Source organism: Rana temporaria, chromosome 2 (genome assembly GCF_905171775.1).
Source record: "Rana temporaria chromosome 2, aRanTem1.1, whole genome shotgun sequence".
Taxonomy (NCBI): Eukaryota; Metazoa; Chordata; class Amphibia; order Anura; family Ranidae; genus Rana; species Rana temporaria.
In genome coordinates, this window is record NC_053490.1 from 64,289,067 (window position 1) to 64,301,969 (window position 12,903).

At 44.4% G+C, this 12,903-nt stretch overlaps 1 protein-coding gene across 1 annotated transcript in view; it reads left to right on the forward strand.

Annotated features, from left to right (window-relative positions):
* GPD1 (glycerol-3-phosphate dehydrogenase 1) overlaps positions 1-12,903 on the forward strand; it is a 123,210-nt gene that overhangs the window by 46,215 nt on the left and 64,092 nt on the right. The window contains exon 3 of the mRNA XM_040340275.1: positions 9,938-10,078. Coding sequence (XP_040196209.1) covers positions 9,938-10,078 — 141 coding nt within the window. The remainder of the gene's footprint in view (positions 1-9,937; positions 10,079-12,903) is intronic.

Here is a 12,903-nt window from a genome sequence, read left to right on the forward strand (position 1 = left end):
TATTCAGGGCCTCTCACCCACTTGCTGCGCTGACCAGGGGTAACCAGGGGACTCCCTCAGGAGGAGACTGCACAGCGCTGCCTGTGAGGAAAAGAACCGTGAGGTAACTTTTGCAGGGACCTGTGTTTAAACAGGAAAAGCCTCATAGGGCTGTTTTATTTAAGGATAAGACACAGATACAGCATAAAAAGCAAAACCATTACAGGTGTCACCAATCAGTCAGCGTCTGCTGAAGTATAATCATAAACATCTGTGCTCATCACAGGGCTTTTTACCTCACAGGAAAGCCCAATACAAAAAAGAAAAAGCACAGGCCAGATAACACAGTCCCCTCAGGAAGGCCCCCCCCTCCCCCCTGACAGCGGCAATGTTAGCAATGCAGCAAGGGAAAGGAGCAGGGAAGTAAGGGGAAGGGACCCCCGAACCCCAGGAATGCCCAGCTGTACCAACCCACCGAAGCAGGAGGGACTGTACTTACCCGTCCAAGCGAGGACTCGCTGACGCATTCCTGACAGACCTACAACCGCAATGGAGGTAGCTGTCGGCCCGGTCCACTGTGAGTGAGACAACACCACAGCCCAGTCATATGTGGACCTCGGAGCAAAGCTCACCGGCCACCTCAGGAGTCATGAGGTATGGCGTGGCAGACCAAGCCTCTTTGCAAAGGTGTGCCCACGCTTGCTGGTCGGACTGAGTAGACTACAAGGATCTATATTATCCAGCCTGTCTCTCAGCCGACAGTTGAAAGAAGATTCTTCAAGAAAAAGTAAAGTAAAATAAAATAAAATTTCTCCTCAGGGCGCTGGGCCCAAAGGGAGCCATACGTCCTTCTCCTTTGCTAGGCAGAACGAAACTGAGGCTGCAAGCTGCAGTGAGGAGGGTTATGTCTGGAGGGACCGCCCCCTGGGAGGGGCTGTTCAACTCTGTTAATGTAACATGTATTTAACTATTTAACATGTTTCTGCCTAGTCCTCTCCTGTAAACAGGGAACATAACCCACTTGTCAAGATTTAAGGAGCTGTGTCCGTCCATGGACGATAAGAGAAACATTTTTTTCCCTAAATAGCTTCATTTACCTTAGTGCAGTCCTCCTTCACTTACCTCATCCTTCCATTTTGCTTTTAAATGTCCTAATTTCTTCTGAGAAATCCTCACTTCCTGTTCTTCTGTCTGTAACTACACGCAGTAATGCGAGGCTTTCTCCCTGGTGTGGAGAAAGCCTCCTGTTGATTTGTTGATGTTTGGTGCAGTTCTTAAATGTCCCATGGGCAACGTTTTTGTTTGAGATACAACTAATTGAACCACCACATTCAAGAACTGCTAAATTGCAATATATGACAGTTTTGTTTTTAGGTTTAAAACCGCTATAAAAACCAGTTGGGAATAGCAGCTCCTGTAGTTTTACCTGGACAGTTGGCCTTTAATCCCCCTAACATAGCAATGTACAGTGACAAATGGAAAGATGTATGTGCAGCCAGAACTTTTTTTTTTATATCATTGAATAGAAAGAAGAAGAGTTGGAACCCTTGTCAGCTTTTACTGTTATCTGGGGCTCTGTAAAAATGTGCCCTCACTTCCTGTCCACAAAATGTTTTAATATGCATGAAGTGAAGGGGACTCTCAAACAGCAACACAGACAGAAACAACTAAATTCCTTACTTGAGTAATGAAAAGCTAAAACCTATTTATTTTTTAGTGTGTCCCTGATGTAAATTATCCTTTACATCCTGTCTGGTGAAAATGTTGTCAGAAGAACAGGAAGTGAGGAAGTGAGGATAAAATCTCCCAAATGGAGCTCAGGATAGCAGTAAATTCCTGAACTGAGTTCTGATTCTTCCTCACACTGTGCAAAACTAGTGTACAGGATGCCAGAGATGGGATATGGAAAACTGATATATAACACCCCCCCCCCCCCCCTTAAAAAAAAGAAAGCATTATAAATAAAAAAAAAATTGTAAAAAAAAAAAAATTGTAAAAAATTAAAAACAAATTGTTAAAGATAAAAAAAAACTACTGACACATGTGCCGCTGTCACATGAGATAAAAAAAAAGTATCGGTATCGGCGAGTACTTGAAAAAGAGTATCGGTACTTGTACTCAGTCTTAAAAAAGTAGTATCGGGACAACCCTAATTGTAAGCACCCCTGTTAGGGGTAAATGGTTTGTGTCGATCCTCTAACTGGCACCTTTGCTGGACCGCTTGGTCTGTTAAAGGAAGTTGAAAAACAACAGACTTGCTGGCTGTATCACCAGGTGAAAAAAAAAAGAAACAAAAAACAAATGCAGTCATCACATCTGAGAATTAGGAAATTGCTGGAGCAACTGCACTTGCAGAGTGCACTGGTTATTTGCCATGAATAAATCCACCCCACTGTTGGCAAAAAAAGCAACAACCTAGCAGCTGTTGTGACCCTCCCCTACTCCATCCAAAATGAATAATTTTTCTTTTGCTTTAGATATAGGAAATTTTGGCTGGAGTTCAAGGATTGTTCATTTTTACCCAAACAAAGGGTGTTGTGTCCTATGAAATAATCATGTCTGTGTCCTCCTGTTTACTACCTCTGTTTAGCTCTGTCGTTGACTGGTCCAGAACCACACCCCATTCACAGATATTTGCTGACATTGAGAATCCATGAGAAATTCCAGGCCAGTCCAAACAGTTCTGTTGATAAAATAAGATAAACTTTCAGTGCATGTTATACTCTACTCCATAAAGCTCTAATGCCCAAAACGGGGCCCACCGGCTTCATTTGTGCAGCCTAATGTGCCACGGCAAGGTCCGCCATCTCTGCCCAGCACTTTATGTATAGCCTGGTCAGATAGGGGGGTGCAGAGAGCAGTGCAGGAGTGAGTGAAGTGGTAAGGTTACATTTAGCCCCCACTGCCACTGGGGAAATGGGGTGGAGCGTTAGAAACACTGCATTGACAAGCAATGCAATGGGAAGGGGGGTCATGTGTATTAAAAAAGTACTACCGCTTTCAAGAATCCTTAACCCTACAAGCTTAACCTTACCGTCAGATCCTAACAAACTATTATTTTCTTCTGATCCTGATACCCATGAGATAGAGAACTTCTACATTTATTCTTCTGTCAAATGTCCCTAACCCCAATCCAGGGCCGATCCTAGGGTCACAGACGCCTGGGTGCAGAAATATTTCTAGCGCCCCCACGTGGCCGTGGTCATCTTACTAACTCCTCCCCTTTACACATGCTTCTATGGCTACGACTCAAACACAGAGATGCTCGCCTTAGAAGTCTTTTTTTTCGTGTCCCCCATCGGTGCCCCCCCAACAGTTGCCCTCCATCAGAGCCCCCCACAGCAGGTGTCCCCATCAGAGCCCCCCCCACATCAGGTGTCCCTGTAGCTCAGGTGGGCTGGGAGAAGAAGCACATTACAGGGGGCGGGGCATACGTGGCATCTTTGGTTACTTGGAGGGTGGCACTCAGAGAGCATTTTTGGGAGTGCACGGGATAACTGGCAGCAGCTCCGGCCAACCCAGAAGCCTCTCATCACACCGCCTATGGGAGAAGAGCCGACAAAAGCAGAGGGGGCGGGGCAGACTGGAGACTGCTCCATGCACACCGGACAGAATTAATTAGTGGAGCCTAGTACCGGAATGTGTTCCGGTACTAGGCTCCGCTGTGGTACCCAGTCCGGATTCTGGGGACAGCGGGAGGTATGCGCTCTTGTCAGTTGCCAGCGGAGAGAGCAATCGGGATGGGGAACCGCAGCACCCGCTACATGCGCTCCGCCTCTGAAGACAGACAAAGAGGAGGGAGGGGAGCACTTTGGAGCTTCGGCGCCCCCACCTCTGCGCCGCCTGGGTGCACCCTGCCTAGGATCGGCCCTGCCCCAATCAATATACCTGATACCACCTCCCCTGCACTTTCTTTAGACACCTGACCAATATATCTTAGATTATTGATGCTCATAAATACTAGTTCTTGCTCCATTCCCGTTCTATTGCCCCACTCCCCCTTTATCTTCCAGAGCCTACAAGATCCGTCCCGTCCCCACCATTTTCAAGTATCTTCTCCTTCCACCCCAGCTCCGTTTTATCCTTCTGTTGGGCTCCTCAGCTTTATATTACCCTTCTTTTTCATACGTACTGTTATACATCGGCCCTTATCATCCCGAGAATAAAAATACAGGAATGCCGTAATATAGCACACTCCAGATGAGAAATATTGTAACTTTTCATACTTAGATCAGGAGCTTGTTTCTATTACCGTGTTTCCCCAAAAATAAGCCCGGGTCTTATATTCATTTTGGCAACAAAAGACCATGTAGGGCTTATTTTTGGGGTAGGTCTTACCATGTAATGTGCTGTCTTCTCTCCACCTCTCTCTCCCTGCCTGACAGGAATCCCCAGTGTGAACTGAGTTAAAAGGCTTGTAAAATCCTATAATCCACTCTATTACTGTAGTATATAATGTACAGGGTGGGCCATTTATATGGATCCACCTGGGTGGGCCATTTATATGGATACACCTTAATAAAATGGGAATGGTTGGTGATATTAACTTCCTGTTTGTGGCACATTAGTTTCCCCCCTTACATACTGTATACTAATGTGCCACAAACAGGAAGTTAATATCACCAACCATTCCCATTTTATTAAGGTGTATCCATATAAATGGCCCACCCTGTACAATGTGTGTGTCTCTGTAATATAGTTGTGCCAAATACATTCGTTATAGCGCCCCTCTGTGCTTCTGTGACCTGCCAGAGCTCTCTTCCCCACAATTATATTACAGAAACACACACATTGTACATTATATAATACTGTAATAGAGTGGAATATAGGATTTTAAACTAGGGCTTATTTTTGGGGTAGGGCTTATATTGCAGCTCTCCTGGAAAATAACCCCAGGTCTTACTTTTGGGGAAACACGGTACATACCTAATCCTACCTTCTACAATGAATACATTCCTTTGAAATCTCAATATTTACGTGTTTATGTAATGATTGCTGTCATTTTCTTGCATTAATGTATTCCCCTCTCCCCTTGGCGCTTCAAGACATTTCTTTGTACCCTGTCATGTTCTTATTATTCTGGGATACATTAGACCATGAGTGGGCAATCTCGGCCCTCCAGCTGTGGTGAAACTGGAAATCCCATCATGCCTCTAGGAGTCATGCCTGTGATTGTCAGGGTCTTGCAATGTCTCATGGGACTTGTAGTTTCAAAACAGCTGGAGGGCCGAGTTTTCCCTCGCCTGCATTAGACCCTTCAATTGATTTCACATCTGTGATATTCTTTACTGGAATTTTGGGTTAAAGCTCAATAAAATTATTGGAAAAGAAATCCAAAAAAAAAACAACAAAAAAAACACTGCCACTGACCACTAATGGAAGAAAGGGGGTTAAATTACACTGCCATTAAGCATAAATGTTGGGGTGGAAGAGGGTTAATACCACTGCCACCAACGCTACGGGTTACAGCCCATTTGCATTGAATGGGCTGCCTAACTTAACTCAATGTACCTAAATGCACCACTATTGCGTGGCACTCGAGAAGTGTTAGGGGCCGCACTTGGGGATCCCTATTATTTCCAAGCTGATCATCACTGTCCTAAAGCCTTATTCATTTGTGTTCAAGACCAGAGATGAACAGATTGGGGTGCATTAGATACTATCAGTGGAATCTGGGAATTGTAGTTCCTTAGAGCAGCCTTTTTCAAACAAGGTGCCTTGAGATTTTTTTCAGGAGTGCCTTGGCAAATTGCCCAAAAATTGTATACAAGCCGGCGGGTGGAAGAAGCCTGCCTTTTAGTTACACAAAGCCTCAGGTTTTCATTGTACACCATTACAACCAATGACATCAGTTGATAGGGAGGATGTCAGTTGCTTGCATATCATCCTTGTTTGACCCTCTCTTGCCTCTCCATCAGCTTTGGGTTCTCATTAGCTCAGTTATAGTTGGCACCACCTGTGAAAAAATATATCACATATATATATATATATATATATATATATATATATATATATATATATATATATATATATATATATATATATAATTATTATTATTATTTTATTTTTATTAATCTTTTTATTTTGCTTTTAGCAAACACAAAAAAAAAAACAGACGTACAACAAAACAACCAACACCTGGCCAACATCAAGGGCAGGACCCACGCAGGGGTCGCAAGTCAGCATAACGGAACCAAGAGATTTTAGATTATTCGCGATTACCTTAACCACTTCCATACCAGGCACTTACGCACCTTCCCGCCCAAGCCAATTTTCAGCTTTCAGCGCTGTCGCACTTTGAATGGCAATTGCGCGGTCATGCTCCACTTTACCCAAACAAAATTGGCGTCCTTTTTTCCCCACAAATAGAGCTTTCTTTTGGTGGTATTTGATCACCTCTGTGATTTTTATTTTTTGCGCAACAACTAAAAAAAGACAGAAAATTTTGAAAAAATTACGTTTTTATTTTTTTCTGTAAATTTTTTTGTGAATACGTACATTTTCTCTTTCTATTACGGGCACTGATATGGCGGCACTGATGGGCACCGATGAGATGGCACTGATGGACATCGATGAGGTAGTACTGATGGGCACCGATGAGGTGGCCCTGATGGGCACTGATTGGCAGGGCCGTTATGCGGCACTGATGGGCACTCATAGGCGGCACTCATAGGCGGCACTGATGGGCACTCATATGCAGCACTGATGGGCACTGAAGGGCGGCACTGATGGGCACTCATGGGCGGCACTGATGGGCACTCATAGGCGGCACTGGGCACTCATAGGCGGCACAGATGGGCACTCATGGGCGGCACTTATGGGTGGCACTGATGGGTACTTATGGGTGGCACAGATGGGCACTGATAGGTGGGCACTGGGCATGGATGGGCACTGTGGGGTGGCACTGATGGACACTGTGGGGTGGCACTGATGGACACTGTGGGGTGGCACTGATGTATCCATGTTGCCAGTCAGTGCCTATTTGTCGGCACTGATTGGCATCTTTTTTTTTTTTTACTGCTTTTTTTTTTTTTTTTTTACTGCCTTGTTTTTTGCCCTTTCATGGTGGTCCAGTGTGGGCTTCCCTGGTGGTCCAGTGTGGTGATCCGAGGGGGGCTGCATTGATAAACAATCAGCGCGAACCCCCCCTGTCAGGAGAGCCGCCGATCGGCTCTCCTCTACTCGCGTCTGTCAGACGCGCGTGAGGAAGAGCCGATCAACGCCTCTTCCTGTTTACATCGTGATCAGCCGTGGTTGGACACGGCTGATCACGTGGTAAAGAGCCTCCGCCGGAGGTTCTTTACCGAGATCGGAGATGCAGGGTGTCAGACTGACACCCCGCATCATTGATCGCCGCGCGTACGGCATTAAATCCTGCTGAATGTCCATAGACGTCCTGTCAGGACTTCAGAACCACTTCCCGGACGTAAATCACCTATGGACCGGGTAGGAAGTGGTTAATATATCATCCATGTGTTGGCCCGGCTCATGCTCCAGGGGTAGGTAGATAGTTAACTAGCTCACCCAAGTTACTGTGTCAGCAAGGGTAGTTGAACAAGACTTCACGGGAGATCAGCGGATAGCGAGAAACCTCCTAGTCTGCTGCAGCTGTATATAGAAATGATTGATACTGGTGATTGCAGCTGCTGAGCACAAGGTGCTATTCACTTGACAAATAAAAAGTCAAGTCGTTTAGACTCGAAACTAGAAATCGCGCCAATGCGTTTCACCCTCCTACGAGGTGCTTGATGACGCCTTGTGGGAGAGCGAAACGCGTTGATGCAATTTCTGCTTTCGGGTCACTTCCAGTTGTCAGTGTAACACACGCTGGAAGCAGCGTTTCTTGTTGTATTCCTTGCTAATCCATGGGTGATTTTATCTTTTATTCTGTAAGTACCCATTTTAGTTTGCGCAATCAAGTCTTGGCGAACTGTACTTCACTATCAGTCCCCTTCTTTCATTTAATTTTTGGTAAAACTATCTACATATGACCGTTATGACTGAGGGAGATCTTCACGGGATACTGGTATGAATTGCCATCCTTGGCCAGCATTTTAAGCCTGAACGACCCCTAGACTGAAAAGCCAGGGGTCCATTTCCATTCGGTGAGTGGGGACACAGGAGGGGGTGTGGCGCACCTCGAATTTTGGAGCACAATTGCACTTTATTGATTGGATCACATTATTCACTAATTGTATGGACGTTTTATTAAATTTCACACATCAATTTGATTGTTTTGTATTATTGTGAGCGCTGTAATTTTATCTACTTTTTGTTGGCACCACCTGGCTTAATTAACTTTGATCTGAAGATCAAAGAAGTAGGCGATAAATTGTTGGCCAAACTGTGAGTTCAAGATATCAGATGTAGTCACTGTTTAGACATTCTGACAGCTGGTGGCGCCAGCTGTCAAAATTCAATAGCCAGCAATGGGAGCACGTTGTAATGGAAGCTTTCTCTGTCCTGCTTAAAGTGGAGTTCCACCCATAAATATAACATTACATCAGTAGTTTTAAAAAAATGTCATTAGACCTTTAAGAATTTTTTTTTTTTTTAGATGCCTTCAAAGTGTTGTTGCTAGGCAGAATAGTTAATCTTCCCTCTTCCTGCACCTAGGTGCTTAAGCTTCCTAACCTACACCGCACAGACTCCTGGGAATGTAGTGGGTGTAACTTTCCAGGAGTCTGTGCATTCCCCAGTCTCGAAAAATCATGTGACTTGGACAATACAGGTGCTGAAACCTGATCTGAAACCTATTACACTGCTTGTGCAGCACTGAGCATGTGCGAGATCTGCAAGGCTGAAATCCAGGAAGTCATACAGTCTGGCTTCATGATGCCCACACTTAAGATGGCCCCAGTCAATTTCTATTTTATAAAGTGTCTAAATGCTGTAACAACCTAACAGCTTGTGTATTACAGGGGTATTTATATTTAAAAAGTGAAATTGTGGCCCGAACTCTGCTTTAAATATGCCTTATCAATAAGCATGATGTATTGAAAGGGAGGGCACAAACACAATTTTGAAGGTTTCAGGTACTGTAAATTTTCTTTATACCCATTGTTGTAAGGAAGGTGATATTTTGTGAATCCAGCTATTCTGCCATAAAAGTTTACGTCAGGCATGTCCAAAGTCCGGCCCGTGGGCCAATTGCGGCCCGTGTTACGGTTTTGAACAGCCTGCCTGGTAATTTGTACATGTATATATTTTGTGGCCCCCAACAAATCTCGGGGGCCACAAAAGATATATATGCTGGCTGCCTTGGAGGGGGAGGGACGAGTGCCGTACAATAGGAAGTCCTGTCTCCTGCGCTGCCATTGGATGACTGTTCTGTCCATCATAGGAGGCGGGACTTTGTATTAAAGAGGCCGCAGAGAAAATAGATTTTCCTGTATATAACGTGTTGGCACTCGTCCCGCCCCCTCCCTGTCCCTCTAAAGGCCGCAGATGGGCAAGGATCAGGCTGCACTGATGGCAATGGTGAGTCTGCATTAATGGCAATGGGGGTGCTGCATGCAATGGGGCTGCTGCATTCATGGCAATGGTGAGGCTGCATTCATGGCAATGGTGAGGCTGCATTCATGGCAATGGTGAGGCTGCAGATGGGCACTGATTAGGCTGCATTAATGGGCATTGACCCTTATTTTGCTTCACAGTTCTTTACTTAAAATTTTAGTTTTTGTTCCTGAAACTTCCCTCTTAAAGTGAAGGTGCGTGTTATACGATATGTCCAAATTACACGCCCAAGCTCATCTCTTCACCACACACAACCCCAAATACAAGAGAATTCTTGTTGGGCTGTGTATTAGTTGCTCGGACGAACACACTTAGACCGAATTTTTATGGTTCAAAGAATGTCAGGCAAAATGGTCGGCCCTCACGCATGTTCACGCCCTCTTTGAAAAAAGTTTGGACACCCCTGGTTTACGTCATTCTTTTGGTGTGTTTCTTTCCTCAGGTGGCGGTGCCGGAATTACTGGACGCAGCAGCCGGGGCTGATATCTTCATCTTTGTTGTTCCCCATCAGTTTATTGGAAAATTATGTGATCAGCTGAAATCTCATATAAAGAAAGGAGCGTTTGGTGTTTCTCTCATAAAGGTGTGAGTGGCCGTTCCCAGATCTGTGTGGTGTGATATCATCATTATATCAAATAATTATTTTGAGCCTCTGGAGAGTGTGCTGTCTATATAACATATGAAACATTTCATTAAGGTTTAGTTTAATTTCAAAGATGTTTTCTAGCTTTAGACCCCAGCAGAGTCACATTCACTTCACAATCGCTGCAACACTTGAGTAGGAGTATTTCATCAGGCAAACAGCAGTGTGCAAAGTGCAGCCATCAACATCAAGCAAGCAGACCTAAAGACTAACCCAAAGGTTAAGAGTAAAGGCCCGTACACACAATCGGATTTGCCGACGGGAATTGTGTGATGGCAGGCTTTTGTCGGAAAATCCGATCATATGTATGCTCCATCGGACAATTGTTGGATTTTCCAACAACAAATGTTGGATAGCATGCTTTAAAATTTTCCGACAACAAATGTGTGATGTCAGATTATACGATCGTGTGTACACAAGTCACTATAAGACGACGTTAGCAGAAGTTGCCCAAAGGGTGGCGCTAAGGAGCTGAAAAACCACATAGTTTCGTGCGTGTTGTACGACAATTCTTTGCCATTTGTATGCAGGACAAGTTCACGGCCAATGCCCTTCGGACAAAAGTCCTACGCTTTGTCTGCAGAAAATCCGATCGTGTGTACCAGGCTTAAAGGGTTTCTGTCTGTGGCCCATTTGAGAAAATTCTCCCCTCACTTCCTGTTCCTATGACACTCATATAAGAACTGGGTCTGGGAGATATTTCTTGCACCTACAGGTAAGCCTTAACCCCCCTGGCGGTGTTCCCGAGTCTGACTCGGGGTAAGATTTTCATGCTGCGATCGGTAACCCCGAGTCAGACTCGGGCTCGCCTCGCTAGATCCACAGGCATGGTTTTCTTACCTTGTCCCTGGATCCAGCGATGCCACTGCGCTGTGTGAGCGAGCGGGATTCACACAGCGTCCTCCTGTGCCGCCGATCTCCATTCCCTGCGACGTTACGATGCACAGGAGCGGAGATCGGCACCATATTCAAAAACGTAAACATTTATATAATAAAAACTGTTCTTTCTGCCTGCAAACTGTAGATTGTCCATAGCAACCAAAAGTGTCCCTTTATGTCAAAAATAGTTTTAGAGCAGCTAGAAAACAGCGATAATAAATTATAATCACTTGCATAATTGTGCGATAGCAATTTGTGGGGAAATTCGTCATAAAAAAAAATAATAATGACAGCGACAATTCTGCAACTGAGCAAATTTCAGTGATTTTGAGTTGATTACATGATTGAATAATTTTTATTATAATTATATTATTATTTGTTATAATTATTTATAATTATTTATTATATTATAATTTATAATTTTGTTTTTAAAAAAATGTCATACCCGGGATGTCTACTAGACTCTTGTTTGGTCAGATTTAAGTGAGTTATTCCTAAGAATTACAGGCCTACAGTATAAAACGCCAAATTTCCTTGCAAATAATGGTACCGCTTTCAGCACCTTTTTTCTGAAAGAATCATACCGCCAGGGAGGTTAATCTAGGCTTACCTGTAGGTTAAAGTGGTTGGAATGGGTTTACAACCACTTTAAGTGATCTATTAAGAAGTGAAGCCAGAGACAAGGATGGCAGACTGGCATTCTGAAAGGGAGGTTAGTTATAACAGTATGGGCTAGATTCACATAAATTTAGGCGGGCGTAGCGTATCTCCTATATGCTACGCCGCCGTAACTTTGAGAGGCGAGTATGGTATTCTCAAAGATTTTGTGCCCGAAGTTACGGCGGCGTAGCGTATTAGGGCCGGCGTAAGCCCGCCTAATTCAAATGTTGAAGCTTTGGGCGTGTTTTATGCATATTAAGTGTGACCCCACGTAAATGGCTTTTTCGATCGAACGTCGCATGCGCCGTCCGTGGACGTATCCCAGTGCGCATGCAACGTAAAACTTGAAAAATTTGACGCGGTTCCGACGTCCATACTTAACATTGGCTGCGCCATCTTTTTGGTGGTTTATCTTTATGCCTGGAAACCTCTTACGTAAACGGCGTATCTTTACTGTGACGGCCGGGCGTACGTTCGTGAATAGGCGTATCTAGCTGATTTACATATTCTAGGCATAAATCAGCGTACACGCCCCTAGCGGCCAGCGTAAATATGCAGTTAAGATACAACGGCGTAGGAGACTTACGCCGGTCGTATCTTAGCAATATTTAAGCGTTTCTCAGTTTGAGAATACGCTTAAATATACGACGGCAGGGATTCGGACTTACGACGGCGTATTTACTGATACGCCTGTCGTTAAGTCTACCTGAATCTGGCCAAATGTGTATTTCTCTTTTCCCTTTAAAGCTGAACTCTGACCCCCTCACTTTTGTTCCAGCCCCAGAATTACATTTTCTTTTTATAGTGGACCATGCTATAAAGGTCAAGAAGGAACAAAATTATGAGGTCCTATTACATATTTAAAAAAAACTGAGCCCCCATTAAACATGATTTGAAGCATTTTTTTTTTTTCAGAAGTGCTTCAACGCTTGACACTCAGATTTTAATGTTATTTATTGTATCCATTCACATTTGAGGGAAGTGCTGTCTCTCAACTTTCAGAAATGTTTGTGAGCTTCTTTGGTGCATGATCATACAGTGGAACCTTGGATTGCGAGTAACGCGGTTAACGAGCGTTTCGCAATAAGAGCAATACTTTTTTTTAAACATTGACTCGGTTTGCGAGTGTTGTCTTGCAATACGAGCAGGATTCAAGCCTCTGCGGTGTGCAGTACCGCATTTGGCCAGAGGTGCAGGGGCTCTGGTCACGTTCGGAGCTGTACGGA